At 37.8% G+C, this 24,449-nt stretch overlaps 1 protein-coding gene across 5 annotated transcripts in view; it reads left to right on the forward strand.

The window, feature by feature from the left end:
* Positions 1-23,276, forward strand: part of Ralgapb (Ral GTPase activating protein non-catalytic subunit beta) — a 104,648-nt gene extending 81,372 nt beyond the window's left edge. For all 5 annotated transcript variants that reach the window (XM_058575426.1, XM_058575427.1, XM_046433127.2 and 2 more), the window contains 7 exons: positions 1,890-2,055; positions 4,316-4,438; positions 7,061-7,197; positions 13,905-14,013; positions 14,770-14,848; positions 18,490-18,638; positions 19,307-23,276. In XM_058575426.1, coding sequence (XP_058431409.1) covers positions 1,890-2,055; positions 4,316-4,438; positions 7,061-7,197; positions 13,905-14,013; positions 14,770-14,848; positions 18,490-18,638; positions 19,307-19,500 — 957 coding nt within the window. In that variant the 3' untranslated portion in view covers positions 19,501-23,276. The remainder of the gene's footprint in view (positions 1-1,889; positions 2,056-4,315; positions 4,439-7,060; positions 7,198-13,904; positions 14,014-14,769; positions 14,849-18,489; positions 18,639-19,306) is intronic.
* The last annotated feature ends 1,173 nt before the right edge of the window (positions 23,277-24,449 follow it).

Consider the following 24,449-nt stretch of genomic DNA (forward strand, 5'->3'; position numbering starts at 1 on the left):
TTCTGTTTAATAGCAAAAACTAGAACTGGTTAGCCAATTAGTTTTTTGATAGAAGAATATGAAAGGATGTGGTTGAACTAAACGAGTACACTTCTGGAGATAATAGTTCTGTGTTTAAGAGGTAAACCTGGCAATGATACAATATATTGAGGAGCAATATGTGTAACTTCCCATATTTTTAACTTTCACAGGCGTCTGCATGGTCTTGGCATATTAGCATTGTCTGAATGACATCAGTGATCTGGGGACTGGCTGCATCACAGTCATTGCGGGGAGTTTTTAAAAAATAGTGATTCTAGGATCTTGCTTTGGCTAATTTTGATGTATGTCTGAAAAATCTAATGGACTCATCTTTAACACATTCCCCAGATGATTTTTATACACGGTTCTCCACCCCTTGTTTTATTTTTAATTTGAAGAAGAATTTCTTATTTTCCTTTATTTAGAACAGAGTGGTTTTTTTTTCCTGTGATTTATTTTTTTTTTATTGGTTGTTCAAAACATTATAAAGCTCTTGACATATCATATTTCATACATTAGATTCAAGTTGGTTATGAACTCCCAATTTTACCCCAAATACAGATTGCAGAATCACATCGGTTACACATCCACATTTTTACATAATGCCCTATTAGTAACTGTTGTATTCTGCTACCTTTCAACAATCGCCCTGTTGCCATCTTGGGTCAGATAATTCTTTGTTGTGGGGACTGACTTGTGGTTTTTTTTTTTTTTTTTTCTTTTTTAGTTGTAGATGGACACAAAGTATCTTTATTTTTATGGGGTGCTGAGGATCGAACCCAGTGCCTCACGCATGCAAGGCAAGCACTTTACCGCTGAGCTACAGCCCCAGCCCCTGACTTGTGTATTTTTAAACATTTAACAGTACCTGTGGCCTCTTCCCCTAGATTATTCTGCTATAATCCCCAGCATTATTCTACTGGTTGAAACAACCAAATATGTCTTCAGATATTGCCAAATGTCCCCTGGAGGACAAAATCACCCCGAGATGAGAACTGCTCTTTTAGAGCAAGAGGTTCTCCTGAGATCAGTAGAAAGCCCCAATGTTACACTGTTTGTTTGGTTTTATTTTTAGTTTTTTTTTTTTTAGTTTTCAGCGGACACAACATCTTTGTTTGTATGTGGTACTGAGGATCGAACCCGGGCCGCACTCCACTGTTTGTTATTAGTGGGGAGGAGAGAATCTTTTGGTCACTTCATTTTTCCTGGAATGACTGTATTCTTTCCTTTGGACTAAGAAAAGAGTATTCTCACATTTATTAATATACCTAATCTTTCAATAAAGAATTCAATAATTCTTTTTTTTTTAACATCTTTATTTGTATGTGGTGTTGAGGATCAAACCCAGTGCCGCACACATGCCAGGCGAGCACGCTACCGCTTGAGCCACATCCCCAGCCCTATCGAATTCTTAATAGGTTTTTACTTTTGTAGCATTTGTCAAGACTTGTAGTTAAATAATTACATAACTATATAATATTTTTGTAAATTAACCAGGTTATTAACTCTGTGCACAGCAAGGACATTGTGTCTTTTATTTATTTTTAATAAATATGTCAGACTCAATAATTGTTTCAGCAAGAATGGAGCTCAGGGCTTTACCTACATTATCTCATTACCCTTCACTACCATTATTGTTATCCCCATTTTACAAATGAAGAAAGTGAGGCAAGTTAAGAAATTTAAGGCCCAGCCAATCCAAACATAACTCGAGCACTTATTTTTCACAACAGTGATGTATTCTCAAATTTCTTCTGAACTGGATTTTAATTTTTTCAGAAACTTCAAAGCTAATCAGTTTTATGAATACTTATTTTAGTATGTTCTTAAGTTTCCTACATGATAGCTGATGATGTTATATATTTCAGATTTTAAAGAATGTGGAGTCTTCCAGAAATGTTCAGCCACATTTCCTAGAATTTTTGCTCTCCCTTGGCTGGTCGGTAGATGTGGGCAAACACCCTGGCTGGACAGGACATGTTTCCACCAGTTGGTCGATTAACAGTTGTGATGATGGGGAAGGGTCTGAACAAGGTAAAACTCAATCATAATGGTCATTTGTTTCTTGTTTTGTTTCTCTTGATTCCCTGCCCACTCCCCGCCCTTTATTATGAATTTGTAGTTTTGTTTAAAAAAAGAAACAGTGGTATAAAAGAAAAGTCTCCTTCCTTCAATCTCAATCCTCACAAAGAGTCACTTAGTATATATATTCTTCTAGACAGTTCTTGTGTATATTAAAGATATTTATATGCATAGTGGTAGGTGAATTAATACAGAATTAATCATTACAGTGCTGTAAGTTCCTTTTTGTAATGTGAGTAAACAAATTCAGTTTTCTATAAAAATACTATAATAAGTCTAGGTTATCTATAACAAACAATACAGTTTCCTAACAAGCAAGTTTTGTGTAATAAATACAGTTTTCTATTAATAGGTATGTTTTATAGTGGCTATTTTAAAAAAAACAGTTAAAGGTTACATTCTTGGGACATCATATCAAAACCTTTGTAGTAAACAAGCTGACTCTCTCAGAAATTCTTGCCCATCTCTGCAAATTCTTCTGAGGAACTATAATCAGGATAACAAGGGACCAGAGCAGTATAAATTTAAACTTAAGACCTTTGCCCCACCTGGCTAATGCATTTTGTTCCTGGGCTCCTGAAGTCATTGGAAGGTTCTCTGTCTGAAGTGAGTAATTCCTATGTTGCGCTTTGAATTTTCTCAGTTCTTATGTCAACAAGATTATATTCTCTCAAGGTTTCCATTTATATATCATTGTGACTTGACCTCTAGTTTGTTCTAATTTTTACCACAGTTGAAGCTATAATTTTAATTTCCATATACCCTTGAATATATGCTTGAGTATATCTGTACCCTCCCATAAGTAGAATTGATAAATCAAAGTATATGCATATTTTTTTTCCATTTTATGACTATATCACTTGGGTGCTTATGGTTTTAAGTAACAGAAAACCTGACTCAAACTAGCTTAGATATTGAAGGTCATTTTTTTGCCTCATGTAACTAAAAATTTCAGAGATTGGTTAAATTTTCTGTATCATTTGAATAGCATTTGTTTTCTTTCTTTGTAATTTTCCTTTAGCTTTGTTTTCTACATCTTAGCTTTGTCTCTGAAGGCAGCTCAAAGATTTATATGGACATACTACACTAACCTGAAGAGAGAGATTAGCTCTGTCTCAGAATCCCTTTACTCCCCCAATTTTTGCATTGCACAGTAATTAGACTACGTCAAACCCATCCCAGTGGCAAGAAAAATGGAATGAGCCTGATAAATAAGGTAGAGCTGGTATTTAGGTAAATCCCACCCATACTGCAGGCCTACTATAGAGTAGGGGCAGGTGGAGTAGATGTTGGGGCAGTAACCACAGCGTCTACTGCAGTAGATAAAAGTGTCCAGCCTGTGTTTTAAGTGGTATTACTAGAACTCAGCCACATTTTACTTAGGTATCGTCTGTGGCTACTTTCATTCTATAATGGAGAATTAAGTAAGTGTGGCAGAAACCATATAGCCTGCAAAGCATAAAATATATACTAACTGATCCTTCACTGGAAAAGTTTATTAACCTCTGGTCTAAATTTCTTGTTTGCCATATCTTCATCGCATCTTCTAATCCATTATTTTCTATTTTTCTTTCTTTCCTGAGAATTGCTTGTTCATTTCCTCTGCCCAACTTTTTGTCAAGGTGTTGGACTTTTATGTTAGGACATTGTGTTCATTTTAATTGAGAACAATACTACTTCTCTGGAGTGTTTTTTTTTTTTAATTCAGTCTTGCTGGCTAAGAGCAGATACTTTTACTAACTGCCTGGATATTTTTTTATTGTATTATTGACCATTGGGGAATGTGGAACAGCAGCAGAGCCAAAGAGCAGTTGAGAGAGACCAGGGACAAAAGTACCTTGAAGCAGGTGTCTGCATACATACACTCTGTCCCTGCTCCTTTCAGAGGGACTGTGGTGGTCTTCCTTTGATTATTTACTTGTCTTAAAATTACTGCTCCCTCACTCTGCCTCATACAGAGGAGATAAAGATCCTGCTAATCAGAAGTGGGTCTGCTATAGAGTAGTTTCAAAAACTATGAAACTATGATTTTATGACTTAAAGTTAGTATAAAGACATGTAATGAACATTTGTAGTTTATTCATCTTACACACTAATTGGTTCTTGTTAGAAACATGCATTCCTCTAGTGTCACTTTATTAGCATTTCATGAAGCACAAAGATTGGTTTTCCACACTGTTCAAAGAAGTAATGTAGTGTTTCTTATTCCTAGATGAGGTAGTTTCCTCTGAAGATGCTGGGGCTAGCATTTTCAATGGACAAAAGAAGGTGCTGTATTATGCTGATGCCCTGACGGAAATAGCTTTTGTGGTTCCTTCTCCTGTGGAGTCCTTGAGTAAGAACATTTTTTGGCATGGTTCTGTTTTAGTATCTATTTGTATATTCAATATTATTGCATTGGAAGAGATTTTGAAATTATCTAAGGCACTCTCTAGCTTCTAAGGCATTATAACTATTGGATTATATACAGATACAAGATATTATCTTCCTATAACTTTCTGATAAGCCACATCCACAGCCCTTTTTATATTTTATTTTGAGACAGGGTCTCACTAAGTTGCTTAGGGCCTCGCTAAATTGCTGAGGCTGGCTTTGAACTTGCAATCCTCCTGCATCAGCCTCCTAAGACGCTGGGATTACAGGCGTGTGCCACCACACCTGGCTCTTGTCTTTCTTTCATAAAATTTAATCAGTATGTAGATGGCTTGATTTCCAGTTTGTTCTTTGCAAATTATAAGTGAGCTCCTACCTCCTTTCCTAATCCCATATGAAAGACTTTGTATGGAACCCCATAGAATCTTACAAGTAGAAGGATCTTATAATGGCACCAGGCTGATCTTCTGACATTGAGCTGGAAAAACTTGAGCAGCCTAGAAAAGGTGGCGTAAGGATGACAGTGTTTCATACTTCTTAGTCTGAACTCACAATCTTATTTTGCGTAGAACCTTTGCATTTTGCACACTAAGTCTGTTTCTTCATGTCTGATCAGACAATAGGTGAAAAATGTCACCTTTCTGAGACATTTGTAGGGTGGGGTATCTATATTACACTTTCATAGTCTCATCTTCAGGCTAATGATTTTTGTTGGGCCCTAGTTTGGCAACTTTCCAACTTTATACTTGGACCATTGATTTCTCACTCTGGGCTCCTCCCTGTCTTATACCCTAGGATCAGTTACATTCCTGGCAGGAAGGGCCTTCCATGATTTGGGTCACTATCCTAGCAGCTGCTTGCCTTCCTAGCAAGACTCTGTCTGCCAACCTAATTGCAGAAGCCAGGACCTGTTTCCAGTTGGCTGAGTACCTGCCTGTTTTCTCTGGCTGAGCCTGTTTGCCACCAGCAAGTTTCCCAGAACTAGAGCCTTGTCATCCCACTATAGCTCCCACAGTTAGGTGTTTGTCTCCTGTCATGAAACATCCCCTATGCCTGTTGTGCCCCATTCCAACTCAAATTCTGTTTCTTGATTTTTTTCCCAATTTTTTTTTAAGTTTTGTTTTTCTTTTAACTCAATGCTTGTCTCTCAACCAGATTGCTCTTTAATCTCAGAGACTAGTTCCTCTGTAGCTTTTGGATATCCTACTGTCTACTTGGCACTGTGCTCTATGAATATGTAATAAAAATTATTCAGAGAATAACAGATGCTTTTATTATATTCTACATCTGAAAAGTATCTTGTTTTCTAGTCTGCACTCTGTTGTCCCATAGATCAGGAGAGCCAGCAAACTATAATGCACATGCCAAATTCAGCCAAGAATGGGTTTTACATTTTTAAAGGGTTATCAATAAAATATAAAGAAGAATATGCAACAGCGACCTATGTGGTCAGCAAAGCCTAAAATATTATTACCTGATCCTCTACAGAAAACATTTGTCAGCCTTGCTTTAAAAATAGTGCTTGTTAAAAATGAAATTATGGGGGCTAAGGTTGTGGCTCAGAGGTAAAGCACTTGCCTAGCATGCATGGGGCACTGGGTTCGATCCTCGGCACCACATAAAAATAAAATAAAAGTATTGTGTACATCTATAACTAAAAAATAAATATTTGAAAAAAAAATAAAATTATGGCTGGTACACACGTAATCCTAGAGATTTGGGAGGCTAAGAGGCGGGAGGATCACAAATTCAAAGCCAGCCTCAGCAACTTAGGCCCTAAGCAACGTAGAAAGACCCTGTTTCTTTTCTTTCTTTTTTTTTTTTATTATTGGTTGTTCAAAACATTACAAAGCTCTTGAAATATCATATTTCATACATTTGATTCAAGTGGGTTATGAACTCCCATTTTTTACCCCGTATACAGATTGCAGAATCACATCGGTTACACATCCACTTTTTTACATACTGCCATACTAGTGTATGTTGTATTCTGCTGCCCTTCCTATCCTCTACTATCCCCCTCCCCTCCCCTCCCCTCCCATCTTCTCTCTCGAAAGACCCTGTTTCAAAATAAAAAATAAAATAAAGGTGGCTAAGGATGTGGCTCAATGGCTAAGTTCCCCTGGATAAAGTCCCCCACACACACCAAAAAAAAAGTATGGTATTTACAGGAAAATGGATGGAACTAGAGACCATAACGTTAAGCAAAATTAGTCAAACTTAGAAGGTCAAGGGTTGTATATTTTCTCTCATATGCAGAAGCTAGAGAGGAAAAAGGAAAAGAAAGATGGGGGTGAATTTTGTAAAAGTCAAAGGGAGGTCAGTGGAGGAAAGGGACCAAGGAGAGTGAAGTGGGAAGTGCTAGGGAGTGGTATTAGTCAAATTATATTGTTATATTGTGTGCATATACAAATATGTAACAATAGATCCCATCGATATGTATAACTTTATGCACCAATAAAAAATGTGGAAGAAAATAGTGCTTGTTTAAGTAATTTAAGTAGACTAGTTAGCATAATTAAACTTTTGCTCCAAAGGAGTAGCAGGTATGATCATTGATTTTTTTTTTTTCTTTACTCCATAGCTGATTCATTGGAAAGTAACATCTCAGACCAGGATAGTGACTCAAACATGGATCTTATGCCAGGAATTCTGAAACAGCCATCCCTGACACTTGAGCTTTTCCCCAATCACACAGACAATCTTAATTACTCACAGAGGGTAAGTCATTTTGTTGCTATCTCTCCAAAATTTATGGTGGAATGGGCATAATTATTGAATCATGTCTACAAAGTTTCTAACTTTAACCTAGAGAATAATTAGAGGAGAGTATTGACTCATTAATAATTGAAATCTTTTAAATGAAATTCTAATTATTTTTTTCTACTGTGCAACAAGTAATTCCTAAGACAGCCTTTGTTATTTTTCTTTATTTTGCCATGTTTGTTTCTTTTACCCATACCTTTTTCACTAAAGGTATAGCAGTAGCTGTACATTATTCACTAAAGGTATAACAGTAGCTGAACGTTCCATATCTTTAAATCATGAAATGTTCAACTTTGAAGTGTGATCATGTAGAGATTTCTAACAAACAAACCAGGAATGGAACCACCTTATGACCCAGCTATCCCACTTCTTGGTGTGTTTTCTAAAGAACTATAATCAGCATACTATAGTGATACAGCCATATCAGTGTTTATAGCAGTACAGTTCACAGTAGCCAGGTTATGGAGCAGCCAGATACCTGTCAATAGAAGAATATCTAGATAAAGAAAATATGATGTTGATGTACAAAACAGACATGGAGACCAATGGAACAGAATAAAAGACACAGAGAAACTCACATCAATACAATTATCTTATACTAAACAAAGGCACCATAAACATGCATTGGAGAAAAGATAGTCTCTTCAACAAATGGTGTTCAGAAAACTGTCAATCCATATGTAACAAAATGAAATTGAACCTCTACCTCTCACCCTGCACAAAACCCAACTCACAGTGGATCAAAGAGCTAGGGATCAGACCAGAAACCCTGCACCTACTAGAAGAAAATGTAGGCCCAACTCTCCACCATGTTGTATAGGAACTGACTTCCTCAATAAGACTCCTAAAGCACAAAAAGTAAAATCAAGAATCGATAAATGGGGGGCTGGGGATGTGGCTCAAGCGGTAGCGCACTCGCCTGGCATGCACGGGGCACTGGGTTTGATCCTCAACACCACATAAAAATAAAAAATAAAGATATTGTGTCCACCTAAAAAAAAAAAAAAAAAAAAGCTAAAAAATAAATACGAAAAAAAAAGAATCAATAAATGGGATGGTATCAAATTAAAAAAGCTTCTTCATAGCAAAAGAAACAATAATGTGAAAGAGAGAGCCTAAAGAATGGGAGAAAATCTTTGCCACCTTGTACCTCAGGTCGAGCATTATTCTCCAGGATATATAAAGAACTCAAAAAACTCAACACCAAAAAAAAAAAAAACAAACAAACAAACAAATAACCCAATCAATAAATGAGCAAAGAAGCTAAACAGACGCTTCACAGAAGAAGAAATACAAATGGTTAACAAATATATGAAAAAATGTTCAACATCTCTAGCAGTTAGAGAAATGCAGATTAAAAGCACGCTAAGGTTCTATCTCACTCCAGTCAGAATGGCAATCATCCAGAATACAAGTAAAAACAAATGTTGGCGAGGATGTGGGGGAAATAGGTACACTCATACATTGCTGGTGGGACTGCAAATTGATGCAAACACTCTGGAAAGCAGTATGGAAATTCCTTAGAAAACTTGGAATGGAGTTCAGGGTTGTGGCTCAGTGGTAGAGCGCTTGCTTAGCATGTGTGGGGCACTGGGTTCGATCCCCCACACCACATAAAAATAAACAAATAAAATAAAGATAGTGTGTCCATCTACAACTAAAAAAAAAAGTATTTAAAAAAGAAAGAAAAGAAAAAGAAAATTTGGAATAGAACCACCATTTGACCCAGTTATCCGAATCCTCGGCATATACCCAAAGGGCTTAAAATCAGCATACTGTAGTGACACGGACACATCAATGTTTATAACAGCTCAGTTTATAATAGCTAAGCTATGGAACCAACTTGGGCGCCCTTTGACAGATAAATGGATAAAGAAATTGTGACATATATATACACAATGGAATATTACTCAGCCATAAAGAAGAATGAAATTATGGCATTTGCAGGTAAATGGATGGAATTGGAAACTACCGTACTAAGTGAAATAAGGCAATCCCAAAAAACCAGAGACTGAATGTTCTCTCTCATATGCAGATACTAACCATATGGGGAACGGGGGTAAAAAAGAGTAGAAGTTCATTGGATTAGACAAAGGGGAATGAAGGGAAAGGTGGGTAGATGGGAGTAGTAAAATGAATTGGACGTAACTTTCCTATATTCATATGTGAATAAGAATGGGAAATTATACTCCCATGTGTGTATAGTATGTCAAAATACACTCTATTGTCATGTATATCTAAAAAGAACAAATAAAAATGCCTTGCCCAGTCACCTTCCATCTGCCACTGTGGACCTCTGAACTTCTCTGATGCTGATTACCCATAACTGTCCATACCCTACCTGATACAGAACAAGGGCTTTGGGTTACTTCCCCCAACTTCTCCCTCTTTCAACAGGAAGCAGTTTGGAAATGTCGTCACCCATTTTTCCATAGAAATGGAATATAGAAATTGACAGGAAATATAATAATGATCCACTTTATTTTTTTATTGATTTTATTATTTTTTTAAATACACTGCAGTAGAATGTATTAAAATTCTTATTACACATATAGAGCACAGTTTTTCATATCCACTTTATGCTTTGAACATAGCCCTTGCTGCTGTGCCACTGCAACTTATTATTTTTTAAAAAATATTATTTTTTATTTTTAGGTGGACACAGTATCTTTATTTTATATTTATGTGGTGCTGAGGATCGAACCCAGTGCCTCACATGTGCTAGGCAAGAGCTTTATCACAGAGCCACAAACCTAGTTGCTGCAACTTATTTTAAAAATGGACCTTTCTTTCTCTTTCTCTTTTTCTGCTTCTCCCTAATCTCTCCCCCTCCCTAATCTCTCCCCCTCCCTAATCTCAGGGGAAATAGGATTACCCCGTTCCTGCTGATGGGCAGATAAACCTTCTTCTCCTTTTTCTCAAAATAAATAAATAAAAGAACCAGTTTTAAAAATGAAGGAAAAAATGTGGTACACACACACACACACACACACACAATGGAGTTTAAGTCATAAAGAAGGATGGAATTATGGTATTTGCTGCTAAATGAATGGAACTGGAGAATATCATGCTAAATGAAATAAGCCAGATTCACAAACTTAAGGGTCGAATGTTTCCTCTCATAGGTGGAAGCCCCAGCAAAATAAGGGGGAAAGGGGCATGCGGCGGGGAGGATCAGATATCATAAAGATACAAGGAAGATCAGTGGAATAGAAGGAAATTGAAAGGGAGAGGAGAGAAAATGTGGAATGAATTTGACAAAATTATGCTACTTTCATGTATAAATACAGTGAATTTCACCTTTATGTGTATACATAAAGCACCATTCAAAATAGACAAGTAAACAAGTGAAAGGAAGACCAGAAAAATAGAGGAAAGAGAATGGGGGGAGGGAGGAGGAGAGGCGGGAAAGGGGAAGATACTTTGGATTGAAATGGAGTAAATCTAATTTTGATTTTTATCAAAATAAGCCCAACTATTATTTGTAACTATAATGCATTAATTAAAAAAAGTGTGACTATATAAAAATGGCAACACTTTGGAGAATAACTTAGTATAGCAGTCCTGCTTATCTGCTATCTCACTTTTTTTAAAATACTTTTTTTAGTTGTAGATGGACACAGTACTTGTATTCATTTTTAGGTGGTGCTGAGGATTGAACCCAGTGCCCCACACATTCCAGGCAAGTGCTCTACCACTGAGCCAAAACCTCAGCCCCTGCTATTTCACTTTCTACCAATTTGTCAGCCATGTTCAACCAAGTTCCAAAATATTAAATGGAAAGTTCTAAAAATAAATCATTCATAAGTTTTAAATTATACACTATTCTGTATAGCTTGGTGATTTCTCATGTGGTCCTACTTTATCCTGCACAGGAGGTGACCCATCCTTTTGGACAGCGTATCTACACTGCATATGCTACCTGTTAGTATTCTTGGTCATGGCATTGGGGCATTGCAATGCTTGTGTTCAAGTAACTCTTACAAAGGAACTTAATGCTACATCATACTACTTTTGTTCCTCTCATCATGTTGGTACTATATCATCTTACATCATCACAGAAAGAAGGATATGGATATAATATAATGTTATCTTGTGAGAGAGAGAATATATTTATACAGATTTTATTATTATAATTTATTATTATAATTATTCTATTTTATTATTAGTTATTGTTAATAACTCAGTATCCTAATTTATAAACTGAACTTTATCATAGTTATGAGTGTATAGGAAAAACATAGTATATGTAGCAATCAGTACTAACTGGTTTCAGGCATCCACTGGCTAAGGAGGTTTTGAACATATCCCCTGTAGACAAGGGGAGATTGCAGTATGTGAATAAATATACTGTGTGTGGTACAACAGCCCCTGCTAAAAGAAAAAAAGTTTTTGTTTTATACTTTTTCTTTCTTTTCCAACAGATGTTATTTCCTTATCTATATTTTCCCTCATGTAATCTCTTATTAATTTTTACTGAAAAATGACCAAGTAAGTGGTAGCAAGAGTATAGGACCAGATCATGAGTACAGGAAGATTAATTTAGAACAAGTAATTTAAAAGATGAAAGAAGTATAAACTTGACTGAAGTTACTCTGCAATTTTACAGGATTTTAGTTTGGCTCCTTCCATGGTGAAGATTGTCAACATAGGCATCTGTTTTAAAAGGAATATGGGAGGGGTCCTACCTTTAAAATTGATTTAGGAAAAACCATCAAGTTATATACTAGACTCCCTGAGGTACCAGTCTTGATTTTGCATATCCAGAGTTTTAAAGTTTTCCTGAGTACAATTTTGAGAGGATCAAGTGGTAGTAAAGTGTGGCAGCCAGAGCAAATGTCAAGGTTAGCTGCTGGAGTACTCATTTTCTGAATGCCATTGCAGTTCAGCCTTCAAAACCAGAGAATGATGACTCTTAAAGCACCATGTGTTTACTTACCATTTACACTGTAGACTACTTACAAACTCAAAAAAGGAAAATCAAATGGTTATTTCAATAAACACAGAAAAGCAGCTAACAAAACAGTATCACCCATTTATGAGAAAAATTCTCAGCGAACAATTAATAGAAGCAAGCTTCCTTAACCTGATACGGAGCATTGACTAAGAACCTACAGCTAACATTATACTTAACACATTGTACATTATCCTTGAATGCTTTTCCCCCTGAGATGAAGGACAGGTAAGGCAAGTTCCTATGATTTCTGTTTAAGGGTCTTATACAGAGAAATAAGTCTAGAAAAAGAAATAAAATGCATAAAAATTGGAAAACAAGAAGTGAAACTACATGTACTGCAGATGACATGATCATGTATGTAGAAAGTGTTAAAAGAATCTATTTTTAAAAAATATTTATTTTTTAGTTATAGGTGGACACAATGTCTTTATTTTACTTTATGTGGTGCTAAGGATTGAACCCAGTACCTCACTCATGCTAGGTGAGCACTCTACCTCTGAAACCACAACTCCAGCCAAAGAATGTATTTTTTGCATCTGTTAGAACTATTGAATGAGTGTAGTGTGTTGGGGAAGATTTTAAGATGACCTCAAGTGACCATTGCCCTTGTAGAATGTCCCGCCCTTATGTGTAGTGGAACCTGTGAATATGATGGGATATCCCATAATCGAGCTGCATTACTTGGCAAAGGGATTTTGTGGGTATAATTAAGGTTATTTTGAGTTAGCCAAATGGGAGATGACCCACACAGACCTGACCTCTCAGGAGCCCTTTATATCTAGGGTTAGAGATCAGAAATGGAGAAAATTAAAGTTAAAGAAAATTAAATGCCATGCTGCTAAGAAAATAGTCCCTGAATGTGCTGGATTGGTTTGGGAGAAATCTTGGAACAGTCATTTTCTGTGAATGCAGAGTAGAAGCACAAATCTGGGGGGCTTGCCATGAACTCTGGCCATTTGGTGAAGACATATTTCTGTGCTAATGAAACAGTTTAAATTTTAAAATTTAACTTACGTATGGAATTTCCCTTTTCTATATATGGACTTGGTATAGGGGCTTTAGCACAACCAGCTTGCTGTATGCCCTAACAGTGGGTTAGCTCAGAATGCCAGTTTGCCAAGGGAGAGCCCCATAGTCCTATTAGCCTTGGAGAGAAATGTGAAGCCAGCTGGGTGGCAGGAAAGCCAGAGCACATTGTTCTTGATAGGAAAATCCCAAGAATTCTTTTTGCCGATAAGGAAAAGGATTAGGCCTAAATTGCTAGGAAACATCTGGTCTGAAAACTAGGAATAACTTGCTGATATGAGACATTTTAGTGTTTCCAGGCAAAGTAGTGATACTGCTCTGATGGAGAAAGCATCCTTTTTCTGGTTATAATATAGACTCAGATCCCTTTAAGCCCCCTTTAAAACATAGCAAAATTAGCAATAAGGTAGGTATGCAAACTAAAATTGTTCAGTATTCCTTGTCTCTTTTCCTTTGACAATTTCAGGACTTCATTTCCTCTTTCTAGGTTAAGACTGATTAAAAAAAAAAAGAAGAAGAAGAAGCCAAAGAAGTGTTTTCTGGCAAATGTATTTTGCATTTTTTTTCCTGAAGTGATTTCATGACTTGATACTTACATTGTAAGCTGAATATCTTACATAAATGTACGACTGGGTAGTTTTATGAAGTCTGCACTTTTTCTCTCCTCTTCTTCATATAGCTCAGTCCCAGTTCCAGAATGAAGAAGCTGCCTCAGGGTCGCCCTGTGCCTCCTCTTGGACCTGAGACAAGAGTTTCTGTGGTCTGGGTAGAACGCTATGATGATATAGGTATTGTATAAGGATGTTGTCCATAAATAAAATAACAGAATGACAGTGACCTGCCAAATGTCTGAAGGAAGTGGGAGCAGAGGCATGTTGTAGTGGCCAAGAGCAGGGATTAGAATCCAGCAAGCCTGGGTTTTTGTCTCATCTCCACTGCTTTAACTCCACTGCATTAACTTTGAGATTGTTCATCTGTAAAATGGAGATAATCATGCCACTTATTTCACAGTTGTAAAGATTCTATGAGACTAGTTGATAGAAAACTTTTAACTATTTCTATTGGTATCAGAGTTAATGTCCCAATCTTCCCAGGACCTCTGGAGAAGGGAAGGGGAAGGATTTCATACACAATATTTCCATGTGCTCTGTCTAGTTTTAATATAAAGGTTAATTTGTCTTTAAGTGTCCTACTATGGATGTTTTTTTGTGGTTTTTATGTAAGCAACATGAGAGCGTTAGAAATGCATACTTACCTTAGAATCCCAGAGTTTGTGGGAAACTACAATAGTTGCTTTCCAGCCAAACCCTCACAGACCATGGATTATGTTCTGAAAATCCTTCACTTTAGATGAACTTAACTAAAGTATTTCTTGAGGGAGGGTTTTTTTTTTTTTCCCATCCAGGGGAATCATTAGGATTACATAGGAGAGCATGGTCTGTATATTTGTTGTCTGCCTATGTAAAGAGATTAGAAAATTGGATTTCTTATTGTTTGGGGAAAATGAGAGGGATATTAATTTTAATGTTATTATTTCTTTGCAGAAAATTTTCCCCTTTCAGATTTGATGACAGAGATCAGTACTGGTGTGGAAACTACTGCAAATAGTAGCACTTCTCTGAGGTACATTTTTTTTTTCATTTGCTTGAAGCTTATCAGCATGTCTGTTTTTATGTCAGTTGTAGCTTAATAAAGAAGGAATTATAAAACAAAAAGATTAAAGGCAAAAAATAAAAATAAAGAATCAAAAGTTTGTACATACATGCACAAGGTTATCAAATTTGTGAGAATTTTTAAAAAACACTTTATTGAGGTATGAATGATACATAAAAAGTTGTACACATTTTAAATTTGTTTTATTTAATGAGCTTGGAGATAAGTATGAATGAAACCATCATCACAGTCTATGCTGTAAGCATCCATCATCTTCAAAAGTTTTCTCCTGCCTTTTTATTTATTATAATTGTTGTTATTGTTTTGTGATAAGAACACTTAACATAAGACCTACCCATTAAGCAAAAATTTAAGTAAACAATTCAGTATAGTTAACTTTAGCCACTGTATTATACAGTTGATTTCTAGGACTTATTTATCCTGCATAATGGAAACGTTTTACCATTTCATTAATATCCCTGTTCTCTCTCTCTCCATCCCCATTCTACTCTCTGCTTTCATTGATTTGATTATTTTAGATTTATCATGTAAGTGGTGTCATGTAAAATTTGTCTTTTGATTGGCTGGTTTATTTCACTTGGCATAATGTTCTCCAGATTCATCCATGTTACTATAACTGGCAGAATTTCCTTCTTTTTAAAGCTGAAAAATATTCTGTTGTATATATATGTGGTATATTCTTAATCCATTCATCTCTTGGGACATCCAAGGTGCTTCCATGTCTTGGCTGTTGTGAATAATGCTGCAGTGAACATGCAAGTGCAAATAAACCACTTTGAGGTCCTCTTATATATCCAGAAGCAGGATTACTGTTTCACATGGTAGTTCTGGGTTTTTTTTAATTTTTTGAGGAATTGCCTTAATGATTTCCATAGTGGCTGCATTAATTTACATTCCCATTAATAGTGTACACGGATTCCTTATTCCCTATATCATCACCACACTTAGCCTTGTTTATTTGTTCTTTTAAATGGTCATTCTAACTGGTGTGAAGTGATATTTGATTGTGGTTTTAATTTGAGTTTCCCTGATAATCAGTGATGTTGAGCACTGAATTTTTAAATAATATAATTAATTCCTGTTTTACTTTTGCCTGTGGTAAAAGGAAAAATGGAGAAGAGGCAGCAATTAAGTATTAATGAAGGGGCTGGGGTTATAGACCACTTGCCCAGCATGGTTGAGGACTTGGGTTTGATCCTCAGCACCGCATAAAAACAATTAAATAAAATAAAGGTTAAATTCTTAAAGCATTAATGAAGACTGTGTTAATAATTAAGACAGAAATGATGGAGTTAAATTGGAAAAATAATCATTCTGGATAATAGCAGTTAAAATATCCTAATCTAATGAGCTATTTAACAGGAAAGTATTTTGAAGTAAAATGTAATATTAATTTTGTTATTATGGGGGCTGGGGATGCGGCTCAAGCGGTAGCGCACTCGCCTGGGATGCGTGCGGCCCGGGTTCGATCCTCAGCACCACATGCAAACAAAGATGTTGTGTCCGCTGAAAACTAAAAAATAAATATTAAAAAAAAAAATTTTTGTTATTATGTTAAAATTTCTGTTTTACCTGCCCATTTACAAAAAGAATAAGAACAGAATATGATTCTAAGATAATAACGTATTGTTTGATCTTTATAATTTTCAAGACATTTTGCTTGTTGGTTTTTGGTTTACAACTCCAAGTTATAATTATCATTCCTGTTTTACCAGTAGGATAAAATATGCCCATAGAGGTTTATTCCTCAGCCCTATGCACTCAGTAAATGCAGAAGAAGGGATCCAAACCCAGGCCTTTTCCCTCAGTTGCTAATCTCATCTCTACATCACAGAGCTGTCCCCAAACTTAGTATTTTAACTTCAGTTCCTTCTGTTTACATCATCTGATACTAATTGCATGTAAGATGAACTTATTCTAACATTGTTAGATTATTATTGAAGAAAACTTGTAGAGATGGTGTTTGTTCATTTGTTTGTGGTACTGGGAATTAAACCCAGGGGTACTCTATGCTTGAACTACATCCCCAACCCCTTTTTTTTTTTTTTTTTTGAGACAGGGTCCCAATGAGACAGTTGCTTGTTCTGGTCTCTAACTTGGCAATCCTCTCTCACCTTCCCAAGTAGTTTATTTTAACACTATCATTTAATTTTTTCTTCTAAAAAAGGAAGTCATTCTTAAGTTTCATATTTTTCATGTTGAAGTAATCTTAAACAAATTACAGATTTCATAACATTCTAAATATATCAGTATGTATTCCTTAAGAACATTTTTCAGATAGCTAATGATAACATTATCCCAATAATAAAGTTAATAATACTCACATTTCTCCACATTCCCTAAAAATTTCTTTACAACTGGTTTATTCAATTCAGAATTCATTCCACGACTATGCATCTGGTGTTAACTCCTTCCATCTCTTTTACTCTAAAACAACTTCCTTTTTATGCTTCATGATGGTGACTTGCTGAAGAGACTATGGGATAGTTGTCATAAGGAAGGCATTTCTATAGCTAGTTGGAAATAGACCTTTAACTGACTTACACTGTTTTGTGGTTTTAATCTTTTTAGGTCAAAAGTTGTAATAAGGGGCTGGGGATGTGGCTCGGGCAGTAGCGCGCTTGCCTGGCATGCGTGTGGCCTGGGTTCGATCCTCAGCACCACATACAAAGATGTTGTGTCTGCCGAAAACTAAAAAAAAAAAATAAATATTAAAAAAATTCTCTCTCTCTCTCTCTCTCAAAAAAAAAAAAAGTTGTAATAAGATATGACTGTAAAATTTGTATTTTATTGGTAGATTAGCAAAGTTTAGAATTCAGCTTGGGGACAGAATTACTCTAGGATTTATTATTTTTTAAATGTCTTGAAAAATTAACTCAGTATTTCTTTTGCTAAACTCACTTTACCTCTATAGAAAGAAAATGTGTTATAAAGAAAAAAGCCCCCAGCTTAGAGCATCACATAATAACATGAGTACCTCCAGATGGGTTGGCCAATCCATGATGTGTGATATGTGACTCACTCGTTCAGAGGTGCAGTTGCTGACCTTAGCATCTGCCAGTCAGTTAGTGGCTCTAACAGCTTTGGCCCTGCCAAGATGTGGCCATTTATCACCTCAGCTGAAGAGGCCACTTGCCGCCAGTTCAAACTGATGACCCTCCCAACCTCTTCTCTTGACTTCCAGAATTTCCACACTGAGCTTCAGCTGTTTCTCATTTGCTCTGAGGTATATCCTCCACTGTGCTGGAATTCCCTGCACTCTGGCAAGTACATTATGTTCCGTACAAAAGGGAGAGCTAAGTAGAAGTCCCATAGCTTGCTGCTGGATTCGCAGCTTCCTACAATAGATTCTTGGCTTTTCTATCTTGTCTCCCCAGTGGTTTTCTAAGCATTCTTCTCAACCTTTGTTGACATAAAAAGCCTGACTCCAGAAATGAGCACTTAGAGCTAAGTGTTATGGATACAGCAACATGGCCTCCCAGAAAGAGGATTGTCAGCAACAACATAGGAGATGCGGGCTGTTCTGATGCTACATATGGGGGACTTTAGTTCTTATGTGTCTGAGCTGAAAAGACTTTTCTTTTCTTTAGATCTACAAATCTTGAAAAAGAAGTTCCAGTTATCTTCATACACCCTTTAAACACTGGATTGTTCCGGATAAAAATCCAAGGAGCCACTGGAAAATTTAACATGGTCATCCCTCTTGTGGATGGGATGATAGTCAGCCGGCGAGCACTCGGTAAGGTCTTCATGTGCGCTGAAGGACTGAGGTTTCTTTCCTTCGTTCTTTTAAAACTTTTTTTGGTACTGGGGAGTGAAGTCAGAGGCACTCAACCACTGAGCCACATCTGCAGCCCTATTTTGTATTTTATTTAGAGACAAGGTCTCGCTGAGTTGCTTAGGGCCTTACCATTGCTAAGGCTGGCTTTGAACTCTCAATTCTCCTGTCTCAGCCTCCAGAGCCGCTGGGATTACAAGTATGCACCATCACACCCAGCTCTTTTACACTTTTATAAACCAAAAAGTAGTAAAAATAAAGAAAAGATACTATTACTTTCTAGAGTCTATATGTAGAAAATGCTACTGTTCTTGTTAAAAAGGAAGCACGTTTTGTTCTGTTTTAAACTGTCTTTAGTAATTGCAAATGGGACTTCACAAACTTTGAATATTAATCAAGGAAGATATCTGTTTGCAAGCCAGGGCAGGAAATGGATTGTCAAACCAGATTTTGATTCTGCGTTCCCTCCTCATTGTCATTCTTGTGCTGATTTGTTCTTAGTGCTGTGCCTGTCTCTCTGGGATGGGAAGTTATGCGAATGGAATGAGGTAGTGAGGAGGAGGGACAGGTCCTCTGAGAGGTCACCTGACGACTGGCTGTTGACAATTATTTTACCCTCTGTTTTCAAGGCTTTCTGGTGAGGCAGACTGTAATAAACATTTGTAGAAGAAAGAGACTGGAAAGTGACTCCTACAGCCCACCACATGTCCGTCGGAAACAGAAAATCACCGACATCGTCAACAAGTACCGTAACAAGCAGTTGGAGCCAGAGTTTTATACTTCACTTTTCCAGGAGGTTGGACTCAAGAGCTGCAGTTCTTAGACCACTGTCTGTCTAGGACAGTTGAACTCCAGTGTGGGGACTGTAATATCAAAGCAAGACAGTTTGATAGGTGATCACTGTAAAAATAAACAAATCACTCCCCAAGAGTTTGCAGTTTAATCACCGGAATAGAAGAAACACATTGTAAACCCATTGGATAGAAGACTTTTGGCTTTCTAGTGAAATGGGCTCCCAGACACAATCATATTCCTGCTGGTAATGACGATAAACATTTTAGCCATAAACTTTCTTTTAAAAGTGACAATTTTAGTTAAATATAAGCCTTTTGAGGAGAAAGGTTTTTAATGCATCTCAGTTAAACACATGTATTGGTAGTATCAACAAATTTGCAAATTAGAAATTGAAGATAGTTTTATACCTCACTTTTTAGGAGGTTGTATTCAAAATCAAATCTGTCTCACAATCTTCCAGGACACTTACAGGCTTGTGCTGACAGAATGGAGGAGAAGGAAAGGAGTCTCAGCCTTCTGCTCACTTGTAGGTCCATTTGTCATCCAACTGTCAAACTGACAAAAAGAAAAGAACATAAATGTCTTTGGCTCAGAAGTCTGACATTAACATATTCCATATTTTCTCTCCATATTTAAACAAGCTGCCATGCTCATCACTACTCAGATCTCTCTGAAGGCCTCAGTTCCTGAGTGGACAGATTACAATGGAGGCTCAGCCTTGTCCTCTAATGGAGATACTAAAGAAGTTTGTGGGGTTTCAAAGCTGTCAGACAGCAGTGATGCCTCTACTCTCCATTATTTGTCTCCATCTTGGCGACAAAATAACAGCTTAAATATTTGTGATTCTTGATTATATATCAAGAAATATAAATTCACAACAGGGTTGAAAATTATTTAGTTTCATCCATTATCTCTTATTTCAGGACCAAGCAGCAAACTGTAATAGTTGATGAAGGATTCTCATTTGGGGTTCAGGAAGTAGCCTCTCAATGCTACTACTTCAGATCTTTTCTGGAAAGCTCGTGGATTACATCGTGATTGGCAAATGTTAGTGGCTACCTCCTTGGGCAGATGCTGTTAAAAATGGCTGTCTTGCTGTCAGGACTTTGCAGCTAAAGGCCCAGCAAATCCCTGCCAGAGTTTTGGAAATATTTCTGTTACCTCGCTGCTACTTTTCTGCCAGGGATAAAACTTTGGAGGTGGCCAAACCCAGATGCAGACCATCCTTACAAGGATTCCTGTTATAGTGCTATAGTATATACCATTCATTTCTCCTTTTTTTGTGTGTGCTTTCTTCTTTAGCAAGATTATTTTGTATGAAGAAAAATAAGTGACATTTGAAGTACAAAGAATAGTGATCAGAGTTGTTCAAGGATATTTTTCCACTTGCACTCTAATGTTATTAGGTTCTGTAGGTCAGGGCTACACTGGCCTGTCTGGCTTGGTGTTTCAGTCATTTTCTTAGAGGGTCAGGGGTAGTGTAGGACCTAATTCCTTGCCAGACAACTATCCCAGAAGTATGCGTTTTGCCACCTCTGAGCAAGAAATGTGGGCATAGCAGCTCTTGGTCATAAGTTGGCCACACCCTTTTCTTCCTTTTTGTAAGCTCAGGTAAAGTTAACCTTCCCCTCCTCCTTCTATTACTCTAGTTTCTATTCAGGGTATAATATTATTTAATAATTGGTTTTCTTTTTGAGCTGGGCAATAAGTTGATGTTTCCAGATGGTATGGGAGGAAGGGAGGAATGTGTGATAAAGATTTAGTGATTTATACTCTAAAAATGATTTAGTAGCTCAGCAAGAATAAGGTAAGGCTTAATAACTTTAAAGGAAATATCAGATTGATATTTCATGGGAAAATGATCCCTTGTTCTGGTTGAAGTAAACAAAGAAGGCCATAAATGAGTGTGTAACTTAGAACATTCCAGAGGTTAAAAATAACTGATGTTGATGTACTTCCTCAGTGTGATTCTTCAGATAAATCTTTTACTTTTGTCAATAGTTTAAATGTCAGAACAATATACAGTATGTGTGTGTTGAGGATGGACTTGCCGATTCTTTAGATAGCTCTAGTTTCTGGCAACTTTTTAGAATTCTAATGACTTTGGCAAGTGAATACTTTTGCAGTCTGGGAGACTTGGTGGTCCCCAGGGAAGGAGTTTCGACCTTCCCCCCACCGGGGTATACAGAGCCAACATACTGTCTGATCCACGTACCTCACCAAGTGCTGGTTCCTTCTGCTCAAAATTTCATCTGTCTAAAAAGGGAGTGTGGTATGAACCCTTGGACCTTTCACTAGTATGACTTGGGATTCATGGTCACTAAGGTCACCCAATTGCCTGTATTAAAAACCACTTTGAGCTGGGCGTGGTGATGCATACCGTAATCTCAGCAATTTGGGAGGTTGAGACAGGAGAATCACGAGTTCAAAGCCAGCCTTGGCAAAGGTGAGGTACTAAGCAACTCAGTGAGATCCTGTCTCTAAAGTACAAAATAGGGCTGGGGATGTGTGTGGCTCAGTAGTCGAGTGCCCCTGAGTTCAATCCCTGGTACCCCCCCAAAAAAAATCACTTTGAGTAGAATATTGCCAGAGGAACATATTTAATACCTGGTAATAATCTTTAGTAGTCCAATTTGGCTGTATGTGCTGGGGGTGGATGCATGTGGCATTCTGGGAAGAAGAAAGCACTGCCCAAGAGACAGGTGAGTCATTCCTCATGCTCCCTTCTGAAGTTTCAGGAAGGTGGGGGCTTTGCTTCTCTTTGGGAGCATTAAGGACAAAGGAGGGCTCTTACCTTTCTAACCCTTTCCATGTCTAGCCACCTCTCCCTTTCATTTAGGGCTTCCTTCTAAGACCCTCTCCTGTCCTTTGGAATAATACAAGGCAGGAGCTGTTCCCCTCCCTAGCCACACACACACACTTGTGCTTTCCTTGGCTTCCAGGTCCTCTTTTTCAAGACAGTCCTTCTCTGCTCTCATTTATGTATACAAAATACCTATGCCTTTGGCCAGTAATGTCAGTTGCCCACCGGTTGTGTGCGCAAGGTGTTCATGAACAGTTCCTTCCTACATGTGCTGGGGAAGCATTTGTCAGGCTCTGCAGACTGATTTCTAGAGACAGTCTTTGAGAGTATTTATTTCTGTTGAAAAGTAGAGCTTCACCCAAAGCGAGAGTCGGTCTTTTGCAAAGACCTGTTTTTTGGTAGATGTTGACATAAATACTGGACACTCCTGCTGGTGATAATTCTCATTCAGCATTGTAAGACCCATTCAGATTATAGCTTCCTAAAAAGATTGATGTGTATGTTTACACAAACTGATATTGGAGCCAGCTGGTCTGCTTCAGGGCTCCCGACATCCTCTTCCTGAGGTGGAGAGATTGGAGGGATCCTTTGGATGGTGTGGAGTCAGACCATGGTCTCTCAGCAGCTAACAAAGCCATGCACTGTGTGGTGTTCTTCTCAGAATATTGACCCTTATTCTTCAGACACTTTTCATTTTTTTAATGGTGAGGGATTCCACAGTGCCTTGCATATAGTAGGCGCCCAATAAATATTTGTTGAAGCAAACCAAGTTTCCCAAGTCCTTGTCTCCTGCAGTGACCAAGACATCTTTTTCTGAAGGGCTTGGCAGTCGTGGCTAAAAACTAAGCAGTATCATTATTTGCTTGAAACCATATATACGATTTGTATGAATTTCGGTATGTTGCCAAGACATGATCTTTTTCTTATTGTATTTTCTGTAAATACTTCCGGCACTGAACTGTAAAGTAAAGGCGAGATGTAAATATAAAGGTGTACCTGTGTCCCCTCGCCTCCTGTGTTTGATCTTCGTCAGCTAGGGAAGAAGGTCTAGAGGTCTGTTTTATTTATGCCGATCTTTGTCCAGAAGAAATCCATGGAATACTGAATGTAATACATTTAGTTAATTAAATTTTAAGGAGATTCTTATCTAATAACTGTGTGTGCTTTTGGTTACAGGCTGGGGTCTTGCGTAATTTTACTCTTTCCAGGGGGTCTGCTTGTCTTTGATGGCCCTTCATAATTTAGATGTGTGGACTTTCAACCTTGGTTTAAGTAGAGTTTTGTGAATGACTCAGATTAGTTTTAAAAGAAAAGCACTTGGCTGTCTATGATGGAAGTGTCTTCTATTGCTGAGAGGCCAGGATTTGCTGAAGGTGGATGACTCTCAGTCCTGGGATATTCTACTTGCAGAAAAATCTGAGCTCTGTAAGGGCTGGGCAATCTGGAAACAGGGAAGACACAGAAGGTCTTCCCCTGCCCCCATTTCCCCTTCACACAGGGTTGGCTGCAGGGTTCCGTGAGGTCAGATTAGCGCCTCATTGTCTAGATCTCACCATTAGAGGCTTATGGTACATTCCTCTGGCCATAGCTGCCCCAATAGCACAGATTCCCCAAGCTGCCCTGCTCTGCCCTCCTACCACAGGACTTCTGTCTGAATTGGTAGCCAGGAAAGCTGACTATACAGTGGCCCCTATTTTGGTGTCTGGGAAGATTTCATAGCCAGACCTGTGTTAAGTCCCTTCGAACTTGGCTGCTCAGCTCTCTGACCCACCCTCTTTAGAGGTGTGGGCCTAGAATCACCCCAGCCCCGACCACCCTGCTTCTGACCTTGCATCCAGGCACAGCCTATCTGGGCTCTGCTCTTGGATGCATGTTCAAATACCATTTTCTCAGACCTCTTTTGGGGAATTGTCATCCCACAGTAAGGCTGAGCTCCCTCTAAACCATTGGCCCTCCAAGCACCATCTCTCCCCTCCCCTGCTCTATTTTTTTCCCTATGGCTGGACTGGTTTCCTTTCTTTCTGGACTGGCATCTTCTTCCACATCTCCCCCATGTCACTCCATATGTCTGTGTCCCACTTCCCAGCCTCAAATGACTCTGCCTGGCTTTCAAACCTCTGCTCTTGAGCCATGGAATGCTGTGGTCTCCAAGTCTGACTCAGGATCACTCTGGG

This window comes from Marmota monax, unplaced genomic scaffold (genome assembly GCF_021218885.2).
Source record: "Marmota monax isolate L192 unplaced genomic scaffold, Marmota_monax_Labrador192_F-V1.1 WCK01_AAM20220418_F8-fsc00014, whole genome shotgun sequence".
Classification (NCBI taxonomy): domain Eukaryota; kingdom Metazoa; phylum Chordata; class Mammalia; order Rodentia; family Sciuridae; genus Marmota; species Marmota monax.